The sequence below is a fragment of the Cyprinus carpio genome, chromosome A20, assembly GCF_018340385.1.
Source record: "Cyprinus carpio isolate SPL01 chromosome A20, ASM1834038v1, whole genome shotgun sequence".
Taxonomy (NCBI): domain Eukaryota; kingdom Metazoa; phylum Chordata; class Actinopteri; order Cypriniformes; family Cyprinidae; genus Cyprinus; species Cyprinus carpio.
In genome coordinates, this window is record NC_056591.1 from 1405496 (window position 1) to 1420486 (window position 14991).

Sequence of the window (14991 nt, forward strand, 5' to 3'; positions counted from 1 at the left end):
ATGAACTTCACTCAGACCTGCAGAGTAGCAGCTGAAACAGCTTCATGTAACAGACACAGAGTGATCTGAAAGGCATTCAGCTGAGCTCAGCGAGAGCAGGTATGAACCGAAAGCCACGATCAGGGCTCTGGCTGTCTGAGGAGTAATGTTTTACCCAGCATGCCGCGGTAGTCCAGGTCCATGTCTCGTTTTTCCGAGCGCGTCTTGATGGCGTCCAGGAGATCATCGGGACTAACCAGACCAGACGGACGCACCACGGTCAGCATCTCGGTCAGCGTCATGAGCGGCAGACGCACCGCTGACATCACTTCCTGTGTGGCCGTCCCATCGCCATTCTGCCGACACCAGCGGGCCAAAGCCTGGAAGATCTCCCGCTCGCTGGCCGCAAAAGAGTCCCGCCGGACGACCGTCAGAAGAGCCACCTGCAGGAAAACACCGCTTTAAACCGCTGTTTGCATCCTAACCTTCTCTGAAGTCAGAGAGAAGCTGCAAGCACTTATTCACCGTGGTTTCAGGAATAAAATGTCATATATATGCCTCCATGCTTTTTGTTTTTTTAATAAAACAAATACGCTTCATCTGAATGTTATTTCTCAAGTGTTGCTGGCTCTTCTAGGTGTTAATCTGATTTAATCTACTGAAATCCGCTCCTTTAGGCAGTAATCACCCTCACAGTCGTGCTGTGGTCTGTGGATCATCACTGCATCGATTGGCTCGTTTTTTTCTTTTCTATTGAACAGTGGTTTACTGAACAAACCAGGGCTCTGTCTTTATGTAATGTCTGTCCTTACTGCTGCAACCCTCTGCTGAAGTTTGCAGTGCTGTTGTAAGAGGGGAAAAAAACTGGTAAAACTGGAAGTGTTTCCACTTTTGGATGTAAAATATTTTAACAAGCTGTGTATTTCAGTCAGAATTACTGCACTCTGTTCGAGACGCCTTTCACAGCGGCACCTTGTCACTGAAGTCTGTAAAGTTTAACGGAGCTGAAGTGTATCTGAAACTCACATCAGGTATCAGTCAGACAGGACTGATATAGTGCGTACAGTGTTACAGTCAAGAGAAAAGGCTCAATAAACTACAGCACAGATATAATAGAGTCTGATCAGTATCAGTCTCCTCGTTCTGTGCAGCACACACACATCCTGGAAGCGCTTGTTTCGTCCTATCTGGCATTTATTCTTACTTCAATAAAAAAAATGTGCTATACATTTCAAAGAAATGTCTTAATTTTATACTATATATTAACATATGCATATACGGTTTCTCATGAATGGATTTTATAACAACACAAATAGCGATGTGTAAGATTTTACCAGATTTAGTGCTACACTTTTATTTGTTCCCCTCTAAATAACGTTTTTCACTAAATCTTTGGATTTGTAAGATTATTGTGCACTGATTTCTCTAGAATAACTGTTGCTGCTGAATGATCCACTAACCTAGTTTATGATATATTTTTGTCATAGATTATGAATATAAATATATATTTTTTCATATTTTTTGTCTTGTTTTTCTTTACAGAGATACTGAAATTCTACACTGATTTGAAAGAATAAAACGGCACTGGCATCAGTATCAGAGCGTCCCTGATCTGAACATCGTGCCTCCCGTACAGCTGCCAGCGGAGTGTGTTACCTTCGACAGCGTCATGAAGCCGTCTGACCGCAGGACGTCCGGCGCGTGCCGGTCCATGTAGCAGCAGCAGGCGGCGGCGAGGGCGCTCAGCGAGTACAGCGTGGCCACGTCCAGCACCAGACACACGTTCTGTGAGCTCAGCACGGTGCGCAGGAACTCAGACGTGGAGTCCTCCAGCAGCGTCAGGCCGTAGCGGTTGGCCAGGCCCAGGAAGTCCAGCAGAACCTCCTCGCGTGCGGCGCTCAGACTGACCCGGCCCGTGTACAGATACTGCAGCAGCATCCCGAAGGCTTCGGCGCGGGTGTCCTCCAGACGCACCTCGGCCTGCGGCTGCGCCTCCTTCATCCCTCCGTACAGAAGAGCCCTGAGGAGAACATCACATCACTTCCTCTTGAACAGGAGAGAACAGCTCCTCACGTAAAGCCAAGGCTGTGACACACCGAGACTTCAGACGTCTCGCATCTCAAACGGTGTCAGAGTTTGATTCATTTAAGTGGGTACGGTATATTAAACATATCAAAAATATGGATTCAGTACTATATATAAAAATAATACAGGCATAATCAGAAAAAAACAAGCCTTGTGCATTAAAGGGAATAATGTTTACAGATTGTTAGTTGGTTTTATGCCTTTAGATCAAATGGTGTTGTCATCCATTGTGATTTATATTATTGCATACATTAAAAGTTGTAAATTATAAAACAAATAAAATGATAATTCCAAAAACAGAGCCTTGTGTAATAACAGGGATGCTATTCTGAACATTTTAGCATTTTATGATTTATAATGCCACAGCTTTTAATGTAGTTAAATTGTTGAATCATTTATATGCTTTGTTTTATATAATATATATAGGTTTCTTCTAGATTATCTAAGCCTCGTGCATGGTAAAGGGCTGTGTACAGCGCTGGCTAAAGGTTACACTTATGGATTACGGTTTGTGTTACGCGTCTAAAGAGTTCTTAATAATGTCTGTGTGCATGTGTGTGAAACAACACACTGATGATTCTCATGCTTAATCACCTGTAAGTGTTAATACACTGTGATTGATTGTGGCTGGGATTTTAAGAACTTGGTAAGAAAGAATAATCAAATACAGAAAGTTAAAAAAATTTGCTGGATTTCTGGATTTGTTTATTTCAAGACTTTAAATGTACTGTGTGTAAAGTAATGTAAAGGTACAGTAATGTCAAAACAGCGCAGATTTGAAGGAAACCAGGCTGATTACAGCAGAGATGCAGAGCTCTGTCACGCTGTGTGAAGTACAGACTGACCGGACGGTCAACACATCCCAACTCTGTATGACCAGATGAGACGCAAACTACGTTTCCTCGACTGGAGAACCAGTCTTGCTAGATGGATGAAGACTGCAATCAAGCTAAAGAATACTGCGGTGGTGTACAGGAGTCGTACAGTAAGCACGCGCGAGACCGTTATAATAACACATGTATGAGTGCTCTTGATGCACTGATTGCACTTTGTATTTATGCACACAGCACAGACATTACATTCTCGTTGTTTCCACACACATTCACGATAATGATTGGATCCGTGTGTACTGTAACGTTAGTAGATGCAGTCAGCAGGCGGCTGGTTTAGGGTTTTTTTGCCATCTCCATGTGTTCCTGTTCAGTATCACAACTTCTCTAAAATGTAAAAAAGCTCTTTGCTGTTGCGCTGTATACTATAAAATTCTGATTTTTTTTCTTTCATGTGTGCTTATATGCCCTCTTTGGTGTCCTTTTGGAGTTTCTAAGTGTCCTTTTTTGGAAAAGACATCTAAATTGATCTTGAAAAAAGCTTGAGGAAAATACAGATTTTTGAGAATCACTCTTTAATCTTGTGGTTTACTTTGCTGGATATAGCAAATGATGACAAACTAAACATTTGAAACTAGACATGTGCCAGTTTTCAGTAATGTGATATATCGCGGTAATGAATATGCACCATATTGTTATCATGGGCACTTCTAAATACCGTGAATAATTATACATTACAAATTATTCTGAATTTGGAATGCATTTTAAGAATACTTTTCCCATCAACTGCTCAAAATGCACAACGTTTTCATGTGAACTTCTAAATATGGTGCAAGCACGCATGAGAAGCACATGAGGAACACGTGAGAGACGCTCTGAATGAAAGCACATTCACTCTCTGATAGCAGATGGTGCTAAATTGCGGAAAATGCAGCCTGGTAACCCCATAAATAAAGCAGCTGCTCTACTTTCTAAAAACGTATTTAAATAGGCTTTCAGATTTGTGGATGTGCTATGATGTTCATCACAGAGAATAGGCTATTCATTTTCAAACTTTTTTTTACATTTTAATCTGGACTATGGCCTAGATATTGTTTGAAAGTGTTTTGATTTTTTATTGTTCGGTCACACTTTACATTAGGGCTTCATTAGTTAACATTAGTTAAATCATTAGTTAACATAAACTGCCAGTGAAAAATTCTTCTGAACATTCATGAATCTTAGGTATTCCAATATTTAATAACATGTTGTTAAAATTTAAAGTTGCAGCTGTGTTATTTAATGAGCTCACATGAACTAAGACTTGTATTAGAGAGATTAATAACTTCTGTAGCAAATGTAGCTATTGCTCATTGTGAATGTTAAGGCAGTAACGAAGGTTAACTAATGAGGTCTTATTGTAAAGTGATACCTACGGGTCTTTATAGTTCTTCTGCACTTTAATCTGTGTAAAACTTTTTTTTTTTAAACTAAATTTCAATACCGTGATAATATCGTATACTGTGATAAAAGCTTTAGCAATTAATCTCAACATTAAAATCTGATACCGGCATATCCCTAGTTGAAACAAGATAAATGGTCCATGTTTAATTTCATGAAGTGTGCGATTAATAACAGAAATAGAGTGTGATTAATTAGATTTTTTTTTTATCTGATACCGGCATATCAGTTCACTCTCATGTGGCTGTGAAAATATTTGACTGCTGTCTAGTGCCACGCGATTGAAATTTGTGTACACGTGTATTACCATGATTACGGTACTGGCAGGAACACACAGAGAGAGCGCTTTCAGAGCACTTTTCATTTAGACGCCCAGAATTGAGATATAATATAACAAGATGACATTTCTCGATCTCTTTTTTGTACTTCTGCTATAATATGTGTGTCAATTATTGGTGTTTTGACGGATGTGTGTTACTATATTTTTCGACCTTTCAAATCATCGCAGGATTCATAGAAAAAGAGAAGTGTTAGTTTGTTATATTTAGTTGGTCTATTTAGAGGGCTTTTATGATAAAATTTATAATTGATTGGTTAGTTTGTTTGTTGGTTTTTATATGGTACGTGCTTTACTAATTTGATATCTTTTGACATCAGCATTTTCTAGATATGACACATTATTACAATTTACAGAGCTTTAAAGACCCCATTCCTAATAAGTAGAAAAAGCTAATGATCAGTTCTTATACGGGACGTCCGATACTATATGCACACCTCATATCAATCCATTTTACTGCAGCATTTTTGAGAAATGACACATTATTAAACTTTAGAGAACTATAAAGATACCATTTCTAATAAGTAGAAAAAAAGCCAATGGTCATTTACTATAAGGGACGTCCCATAGTATATGCACACCTCATATCAAACCATTGTACTGTAGCGTTTTCGAGATATTGGGCATTATTACACTTTAGAAAGCCATAAAGACCTAATTTCTTTAAAGTAGAATAGATGAATGGTCAGTTCTTATAGCGACCATTTCAGATATGCACACTATATATGAAGCCATTTTACTGAGGCAATTTAGAGAAATGCACCATTATTTCAGAGGCTCATAAATGTAATCTAGCAAGTAAAAAAATTGATTGAGTAAATTAATGGAAAACATTTTACTGTATGATTTTTTTTAGGAGCAAGCAATTATTTCACATATAGACTTATAATACTGTACATTTATCCATTCCAATAAATAATATATATATATATATATATATATATATATAAATATATAAAACAATTCTCATAAGGGACCTCACCTAATATGTGCAGCCTTTATATAAAAACATTTTAGTGTACCAATTTGGAGTTGCATGCATTCAGAGTCAATTCTGAGACCTTGCATAATTTTGAGACATACAGAAATGCCAGCTTATAAAAGTAGAGGAAGACAATGGCCATTTCATGCAAGGCACCTCCTACTCTATCAGCGCAGCTAAAATGAAGTCTGTGTACTGTGGCAGTTTGGAGTAACATGTATCCTAAAACAACAAAACGCTATTTAACCACATAAGTAGGAACTCTGACTATTTTTAAAAGGCAATTAATACTACCTTCGTGCAGAGTTCAGTGTCAGTCCTGCTCCAGCAAACATGTCTGTAACTATCTACTGTTCCTGACTCTTAATTAGATTAGGTTTGGAGCTGAACTTTAAGTAAGATTTCCAGAAGCGAGACCTTCTGATCCATCCATCCATCGAATGCATGCTTCTCTAAACGTTCACAGAGCAAAGACTCCACATTAGCTGTTCAGACAGTGTGTGAGGTAGAGTGACAGACAAGTGTGTGTGACTTCATATTTGCTGATAGAGTAGGGAGTGACATTATTTATATCTACGTATTTAAACTGATGTTTCTATAAGCCTCAAACTGGAGAAACAATCTCCACTCTTTAAGACTTTTTTTAATTTGGATGAATGCAACTTCAAACTGCGACAGTACACAGACTTCTGATAAGCTGTGCTGATAGAGTAGGAGGTACTTTGCAAGAAAAGGCCTTTTTTTTTTCTACTTAATTTGAAAAACATTTCTATAGGTTGCAAAAATGAGGAAATATTAAAACCTGCCATCCACGTGATGTAAAAGAAACATGATTCCTCAGACCAGGCCAGCTTCTTCCATTGCTCCACGCTCTAGTGCTGATGCTCACGTGCCCACTGTTGGTGCTTTCGGCGGTGGACAGGGGTCAGCATGGGCACCTGACTGGTCTATGCAGCCCCATACACAACAAACTCCGGTGCACTGAGTATTCTGACACCTTTCCATCAAAACCAGCATTGACTTCTTTGAGCTACAGTAGCTCTTCTGTTGGAACGGACCACACGGACCGGCCTTCGCTCCCCACGTGCACTAATGAGCCTTGGCCGCACATGACCCTCGCCGCTTCACTGCTTTTCCTTCCTTAAGCAACTTCTGATAGACACTGACCGCTACAGTCTAGGAACACCCACAAGAGCTGCGGTTCTGGAGAAGCTCTGACCCAGTCATCCAGCAATCACAATGTGGCCCTTGACAAATCCGTAGCTTGCCCATTTTTCCTGCTTCTAACACATCAACTTTGAGAACAAACTGTTCACTTGCTGCCTAATATATCCCACAAACAGGTGCCTGATGAAGAGATGATCAGTGTTATTCACGTCACAGTGCTCATGTTATTCCTGACCAGCGTATGAAGGGTGCACTTGTAGCCCTTTAAAGTGTTATAATGTCCCTTATCTTAAAACCGCTGCAGTACAATGGTTTGATATGAGGTGTGCATATAGTATGGGACGTCCTGAATAAGAACCGACCATTGTTTTTTTTCTACTTATTAGAAATGAGGTCTTTATAGCCTTCTAAAGTGTAATATTATCCTATATCTCGAGAAAGGCTGCAGTAAAATGGTATTATGTGAGGAATGGATATAGTATGGGATGTCCTATTTAAGAACCGACCTTTCCTTTCTTCTACTTATTAGAAAAAGTGTCTTAATTCCCCTCTAAATCGATGAATGTCCCCTCGTTTTCTAAAAATAGTGATGCTTTGAAAGATTGAAAATTATAGTAATACAGAACAGTCAGTATAGTATAGTAATACACAACAATAAATTACAAGGATATAAAAGCAGATGGGCAACAAGAAAAAAAATCCTAAAAAATGTCATCATCTCTCATTTCTGGGCGTCTCGATGAAAAGCGCGTTCCCTCTGTGTTGTCCTGCTATTACTGTAACTAGAGTAATACACGCGCGTGCGGTCAGATCACTGCAGTGCGCGTGCGCATCTCCTCGTCTACAGTTACCTGAAGTACTGGCATCTTGCCGCCAGAATGACGCGATGCGCGGGAAAGCGCTTGTGCTCCACCAGGAAGGTGACGTCACTGCACTGCAGTCCCGCCAGCAGCGAGCCGAGCTGCTCCGCCAGCAGCTGCACGTGATCGACCTCCGACACGGAGGCGCGCGGCCGCAGAGGGTGACTGCTGCTGCTCATCGCGCCTCACCTCCAGCGGCAGCTGCGCCCGACTCTCCCGCCGCTCCAGACTATTGATCACCTGACGGTCGGGTCGCAGGAAACGCCGTGGATTCAGTTAAAAACGCCGCTGTTTTGATGCTGAGCGCCTCCTGGAGCGACACTGACCGCGACGGCCGTGACCCGGATGTTGATGTGCGGCTCTGACAGCGGAACGCGCAGCGCGCTCTGGAGGCCGGAAGCAGCACTGTAACTGTAGATCCGCACGAATCCTCCAGTGATAGTTAATATTACAGTAAGCAGGTACCACGTGACATCTTCTGTCCTGTCCTGCGCAGTAATACCAGAGATGCGCACAAATACATGAAAATCTGTTTAAAATAAAAATACAAAATACTGTGTGGGAAAAATGTTTAAAAACAAATACAGTATTTTGTATTTTGAAAATGCACAAAATACACGTGAACTTGGCCATCCAGCGCAGGTGTCCCTATAGTATGAAATCTGTCTGGACCTATTCTGTGTGTGCGTGTGTGTGTGTGTGTGTGTGTGTGTGTGTGTGTGTGTGTGTGTGTGTGTGTGCGTGTGTAGGTTTTTTGTTAAAATGTATATGAATTCGTTTAGATAGTATTTAATAAGAGTGTGTGTGTGTTCCCTATAGGGGAAAAAAAACTTTATATTTCATGTAAAGCTTATTTTGTTGTATATAAAGTTTATTCAAATATTAAAATTTAAAGGTTAAAATTGGAATTCGTTTAGATAGTATTTAATAATAGTTGCTCAAAGCATTCATTCATCAGTGTCTTCACAAAAGCTGATGCACCTCATTCTTCTGTCTCTATGTATTTGTATAGATGCATGAAAACAATCACCTGATTCTGTAAATGTGACAAATTTTTCATTAAGCACCAAGTTTGCATTTGTCTAAAATTTCAAACGCTTACATTTACAAAATAAGCCTGCAACAGCAGAAATCATGAATAAAGTAATGGTCTGTGTTTAATACAAACATTAAAAAACAATGTCTAATGAATATTTTTTTTGATTATTTTTTTTAATTAAAAAATTTAGTGTTATGCATATGTATGTTATCATATTCATGTTTGTTTATTTTTGTTTTTGTTTTTTCTGACGTCACAAGTCATAATCTCAAGTTTACTGCGTCTTACACGATTCTTTGATTCTTTTGTGTGGCTTTAAGAAATGTACTCAAAAACATTTTCACACGTGTCCTTCAAAATGACACACAACCTAATCAGTTTATATCTGAAGCAATCCATTCATTCACGCACTGCTTCCTCTCATCGCTGCTCTCTGATGGTTTGGCTTGCCACGTCCCAAAGGGACAGTTCACCCAAAAATGAAAATATCCCATGATTTACTCACCCTCAAGCCATCCTAGCTGTATATGACTTTCTTCTTACTCAAGGTAAACATCTGTCTGAAATACCCGATCAGCAGTACACTGTCTGTGAACATGCTGCTGTTCAGAAGAGATGTGTCAAGATGTGTTGTGTGCAGTCTTCTTTCTTCTCAACAAACACACAGCCTTTAAGCTGATGCTACTGAGATGAACGGAGACGTGTAGTCAGTGTCCTTCTGACTGCTGTCCTGTAGGTGGCGCTGTTTAGCTTCTAGTGTTTCTAGAGGAGCAGTATACACCTCTTCTGAAGACCAGTGGACATGTCCTGCTGCTTTTATGGTGGTTGTTACAGTTCTTGTAACTTGTGGTCACTATGAGGAAAAGATTAATGTGAAGAGTTTCTTTTTGTGTTGAACAGAAAAAACAAGTGCTAGCGAAATAAATAATGACAGAGTTTTCATGTTCAGCTTCTCCTTTAATAACTCATCTCTGAGGTCCTCTGAAATCTCTCACCAGCAGATGGTACATTGTGTTTTTATTTCATGACAGGGCAGATCAAACAGTGCAAAAGTGTGTGTTTGAAACATTATTTTTTAGTATCAGATCACATTTTAAAATCAATTCATGCAGAAATCTGAAGGGTTCATCCACCCTAATGAAATGAATGCAGAATCACTGTTACGACCACAAATTCACAAAATAAGCATAAGTGTTTATATAAGACATATGTGAAATAATATTTTAATTATTAGTGATTAGATATTTCTAACAAGTAGTAAGTGATGAACTGGCTCCAGATGAACTGATTACAGGATACAAAAAGAAAATGATGCCTCTCAGACTGAACTTAATAATCCTTTGTTACGTATTAAAACCAAAAGGAAGATCATGCTACGAATAGAAGAGTAAACATGAGTTTAAATAACAGATTAAGAAGACAGCTTGACACACAGTTACAAATATACACAGGCAGGTGTTTTTTTTAAAACTTCTAAGCTCTTTTAAGCATCATGGTGTTTGTATTTATTGGAAATGTTTCCATGTATATCTATGTTAGAGCTCTCAGGAGAGAGAAAAGGCCTTAATCCAGCTAATCTGTAATCTCCTCACCCACAAACCCGCTGTGTGTGTTCAGAATCAGCAGTGGACGGCTCCGAGTCTGTGCCGCTGTCGTCTGCTCTCATGGACGCCGTGGTTGTCCTGTGAAAAAAACACAAAAGAAACATAGTAGGAAAACTCAAGAAAGGAACCAAAAACCAAATGGTGTTAAGAAACAGTGACGCTGATCTGTCAAAGCCTTTTCTGTCTACAAAAAGCCCAACCAGAATTGAAGGTTATATAAGATCTACCGTATTCTTTATTAGGGGTTGATAGCTAGCTAGTTATCTGGTCTGAATGTAGGCCATCAGGACAGGTGAGTCAGTAGATCTCAGCTCAGGGCTCCAGACAGGTGCACAGATGCTCATCTACAGGGATTGCCCTGAGCCTCACTCAGATTAACACGGATTATGAGATTAACATGAAAAGGTGGGCAAAAGTTCTCCGGGTCCAGTTCTCCAGACTCACAGCCCCTTATTTCAGACCTGTTCTGTCATGTAAGATTTATGGGCTGTGAGTAAATATGTGAACAATGCCCCTTTCATTTTAAGCTGCCCCGTCTCGGTTCTTTTTCTTTTGATCTCAGAGAACCGGTTTCTGCAGGTTTTTCCCCTTGACTGACATCACACGTATATGAAGCTGAAATATTAAAGTTCAATGGTTTACACGCAACTATACATCATTGATTTTTTATTGCTCAGAGACCTTTGAAAGATTGAGATCGACAGACAAAGAAACGTTTAATTCTACAAAGAGTCATTATGCTTTCATGACGGGTCACTCTCCATGAAACCAAATGTAAATGTGTAAATGTAAAAAGTGCTGTACAAATAAAGTGGAATGAAAACATAGCGGGACATTTTCAGTACAGAAAAAGTTTTAAGCCATGACAGTCTCTGGTGCTGTAAGTTGATAAAAGACACCAATGTTCAGTTCTCAGTTATATTTATGAACATTAATAGTTGGAGTATTTAATCCTTCTCGTAAGAAATTTTTTCACCACACAGTTTGTTGTATGAACAGAAATTGTTTCTAAAGGACTTTAGGTACATTAATGTGGTTTACACAGCTGCAGCATGGCAAACATTTCATTTCTTATAAACTATTTCTAATGACCCGAGTTGATTGTAAATGGTAGATAGTTTCAGCAAACACATTGCAAGTGGTGATGGGGTGATAAAATCATATGGCAAGATAGTAGGAATTTTCACTATGACAAATATGCAAACCAGTTCAACAAGAAACCCCAAAGCTCCTTGTTTACTTAGATATAGTAGCTTTAAACAAGTAGCTGATAATTAGCTATTTTTACACTTAACAAAGCCACAATTATGTTGATGAAGGCAGATCAGGTTAAAAAGATGGAAAAAATTTGATTCAACATGTGGTCGTCTTCCACCGGTTTAGCATCAGGTGCATCTGTTGTGTCTGTTTTGTAGGTCACCTACTGCACTAAGTCCTTGAACTACATCATGCCCTACATTTGCTATATATTTTATCACATGCAATGACCCTGAGATACTCACCCCTCACTGGTCAAAGGTGTGACGTCATTGACCTGGCCCTGTTGTTGTTTGGCATTAGGCAACAACTGTGGCTGCTCACTATGGGATGACCTTTGACCTGATGGACTGCGTCCCATAAAAGAAGGTTGAAGACGAGTAGTTGTCGGTCTTCCTCTGGCAGGTTCTCCCCATGGCCGAGGTAATGTAGACGTACATGAATGCGTCAGTGTGTGAGGGAGTGATTTGCTCTCCTTACAGAACACAGCCCGAGCTTCACAAAATGATTGTGTCCCAGAAGCATGGAGGCTGTTTTCTTCAGCCATCGCACATCTGTGTATACTAGAGGTGGCAGATGTTGTGGATGGAGTCCACTTCGTGCTCGGGGGGCAGGCTGTGGATGGAGGACTTGGCACTGCGTGGCGCACAGTGGGGCAGGAGGGTGGAAGCCGTGCTCTCGAGACAGGTGGAGTTGTTGGAGGAAATGTTTTTGCTTGAATACTTGCAGTCTCGCCTTCATTATGGTTTTCACATTCTTGATAAGGCATGGAACCGTGCATACCTGCATTAGCCGGGGCTGTCTTGGCTGAAGAATCAGCGGATAGATGAACAACTTTTCGAAATTTCTGGTCAAGGGTGTGTGCTGCTTCTCTTTCAGAATCCAGCTCAGTCACTTTTTTGTATTCCTGTTCAGTGCTGGAACCTGGCAAAGCATCTTGCCTCACAGGCTGAGTAGCTGAGAAGCTCATGGAGCCTCGCTGCACACTGCCCCGGTTGGGGAGCACAGTCTCTCTTTGCATTGAAGTGCGTAGTCTTTGTCCTCTGCACTGTAAATCATGAGCCCCATCCTCAGTGGGCAACCCTAAACTGCTTTCAAATGAGTTGTCCATGAGCATCTCTGGGGGTGGAGGTGGGAGGCTGTCTATATCCAGTTGCTCAGGTCTGGGCTCAAGCGGATGGATGCTACTCTTGATATTTCCGCTGGTGGTAAGAGCTCCTCTGCTGTTCTGTAGCTGTGGGAGAGTGCATTTCTTGTTGCCCCTTACTCTTATTGGTTTTTGGTCTAAAGGACTTTGTCTTGAATTGTCCTCCACCCCTTGGTTAAAAGTATTAATAAGCCTCTTGACAGCATTTCTCCCAGGTGGTTCTGGAGTAAACATTGGAGGAGAGCTAGGAGGTATTGCCCTAAAAGGCCCTTTGCTGCCATACTGGAGGCCATAGTACCTGGCTGCGCACTGTCCTCCTGATAAACTTTTTCTAATCTTTGTCCAAACATGACCCCCATGTACACTTTCTTCTGGCAAGTTATTTTTTCTCCTCCAGCGAGGTGTTTGCTTGTTCCTCGGGTTTTCTTGTTGCTGGTTAGGATCTGATCCTTCTGCTTTGCTACACAAACACTCAGCAGATTGTGAACGCTTTGGTCCCCTTAAATGGCGGTACTTTAGTTTTACCTGAAAGGTACTGTCTGCAGTTTTGGGCCGTCTGGTTTTCCTTTTTAAGTTACCGGTCTTGACTTGTTCTTGCTTTTGAAAACTACCCTGAACTGAAGGATGGGTGGACTCTGGTTCAGAAGACCCACACATTGTTCCCCTCGTCTGGTCAGTCAGCCCACCCTGCTCATCTTTACCACTGATTTCATTTTCAACATCTGCATCCTCCTCCTCATAATCATCATCATCATCATCATCATCATTATCTGTAACCTCCTCGTTGGCGTTAAGGAATGGCTGATCTGGAGAGCTGGTCAAGACAGATGTTATCCCAGTGTTTGCTCCTGACCCAGAGCTCCCTCTGTTTCGACGGAGACGCTCTGAGCCATTCTGACACTCGTTGTCTGCACCTATGCCACTGTCTTCACTGTGAAGAGCAGAATCTTCTGGACTTGTTTTCCTGAGGGCAGCAGCTTCCACACGGGACAAGACCTGCTTCAAGCGCTTCTCAGCCGCATGCTTAGCAAGCAACTTCTCTCCTAATATCTGAGACAGGGACCCATAGTACTCAGCTAGTTCCTGTAAGGCTGAGTCACTCAGGCACTTCACAGAGTCTCCCACAGAGATCATTTTAGCGGTGGAGTGAAGAAGCATCTGCTGCAGCAGTTCAGAAGGAAGCTGGGAGAAGTTTAGTTCATTGCTGGGTTTGGTTGTTGTAGGTGGATAGTCTTTAAGTGAAGCGGGCCATGTCATGTTGTGTCCGTGTTCGCTCAGCAGCTGCTCACCCTCAGAGGCCATTTCCTCTAAAGCCTGGTTAATCTCTTCATAGTGCAAGACTACTGATGCTACTGTGGTCTGTACAGAGAGATGGGTCTGAGCAGCCTGGCTCAAGAGGCCTAAAAGAGACTCATATTTTGATATGCTGGGGTTCAGGTACACATAGGCTGCCTGGTGGGCTTTCAGTATGAACTCTGCTTTTGACTGCGCATAGGAATTTTTCCTCAGTCTATATTTTCTTTGCTTCCTCCGCTTTCCATGCTTAATATTTGTCTCCTCAGTTACTCCTTTCTGGTTTCCTGAGAGACCCTCTTGTGCACTTTGTCCATCCTGAATGCGGACCTCATCTAGCATGTGCTCAGTAGCATCTTCTTTGACTGTCACAGTGGCATCACAAACTACATCAACTACTGAGGATCTCTTACCTTGCACATATTTTTCATTTTCTTGTATCTCTGTTGCCGCTAGTACTTCTGAAGCTGTGCTTATCTCTGCTTTGATTAGAAGTTGTGCCCCATCAGAAAGCAGGTCTGAATTCTTCTTGTTTTCTGGTGATTCAGACAGTATAGCTTTTTTGCTGAAGAGTTGACCTTTAGAGGGAGAGCAGCCCATGGTGATGAGAAAAACCTATTCCTTTTGATCAGTTTTATCAACTGCAGGTTTAAAAGTGTTGTGTCAGAGATCCTCAGCTTGGTTCTTGTTTACGCACCTTACCAGTAGTTTCCTCAAAATCCTTAACTGTCGCAGTCTACAATTCCTGTCCTTCTCTGATTCTCTGACCGTTTTTGATGAAGATCTACCACCGTCCAGTTGGTGTTTTGTATGCCACAGAGAGCCCAAGATTGAGAAACAGAAGCTTCCAGTCTTTCTCACATGCACAGATGGTCACACTACAGAAATAAAGCGCATGCGTAAGACCATAAGCTCATCTTGCTAATAAGATACCCTGCTGGTTACCTTGTCTTACTCCTGATGAATTCTGA

The 14991-nt window shown here is 41.1% G+C and overlaps 2 protein-coding genes across 2 annotated transcripts in view; both read right to left on the reverse strand.

Annotated features, from left to right (window-relative positions):
* The window catches only part of LOC109064976 (BTB/POZ domain-containing protein 9-like), a 15332-nt gene extending 7219 nt beyond the window's left edge, over positions 1-8113 (reverse strand). Inside the window, exons 1-3 of the mRNA XM_042777317.1 lie at positions 7672-8113; positions 1636-1999; positions 155-422 (exon numbers count right to left, since the gene is read on the reverse strand). Of these exons, the coding sequence (XP_042633251.1) occupies positions 155-422; positions 1636-1999; positions 7672-7859 (820 nt within the window). The 5' untranslated portion in view covers positions 7860-8113. The remainder of the gene's footprint in view (positions 1-154; positions 423-1635; positions 2000-7671) is intronic.
* Positions 8114-9655: 1542 nt separating this feature from the next.
* On the reverse strand, positions 9656-14929 carry LOC122148924. The gene is made up of 2 exons (XM_042777318.1): positions 11826-14929; positions 9656-10401 (listed from the first exon to the last, which is right to left on the reverse strand). Exons 1-2 carry the CDS (start codon positions 14618-14620, stop codon positions 10308-10310), a joined length of 2889 nt encoding a protein of 962 aa, XP_042633252.1. The 5' UTR covers positions 14621-14929; the 3' UTR covers positions 9656-10307.
* Positions 14930-14991: the final 62 nt, after the last annotated feature.

What these genes read in the sequence shown, in the direction of transcription:
- LOC122148924 (XM_042777318.1), bottom strand. Translation starts at nt 14,620, where the DNA reads ATGGGCTGCTCTCCCTCTAAAGGTCAACTCTTCAGCAAAAAAGCTATA. An exon ending in ACACCTTTGACCAGTGAGGG is followed by an intron (nt 10,402 to 11,825) that starts GTGAGTATCTCA and finishes TTTTTTTCACAG; the next exon opens with GACAACCACGGCGTCCATGA.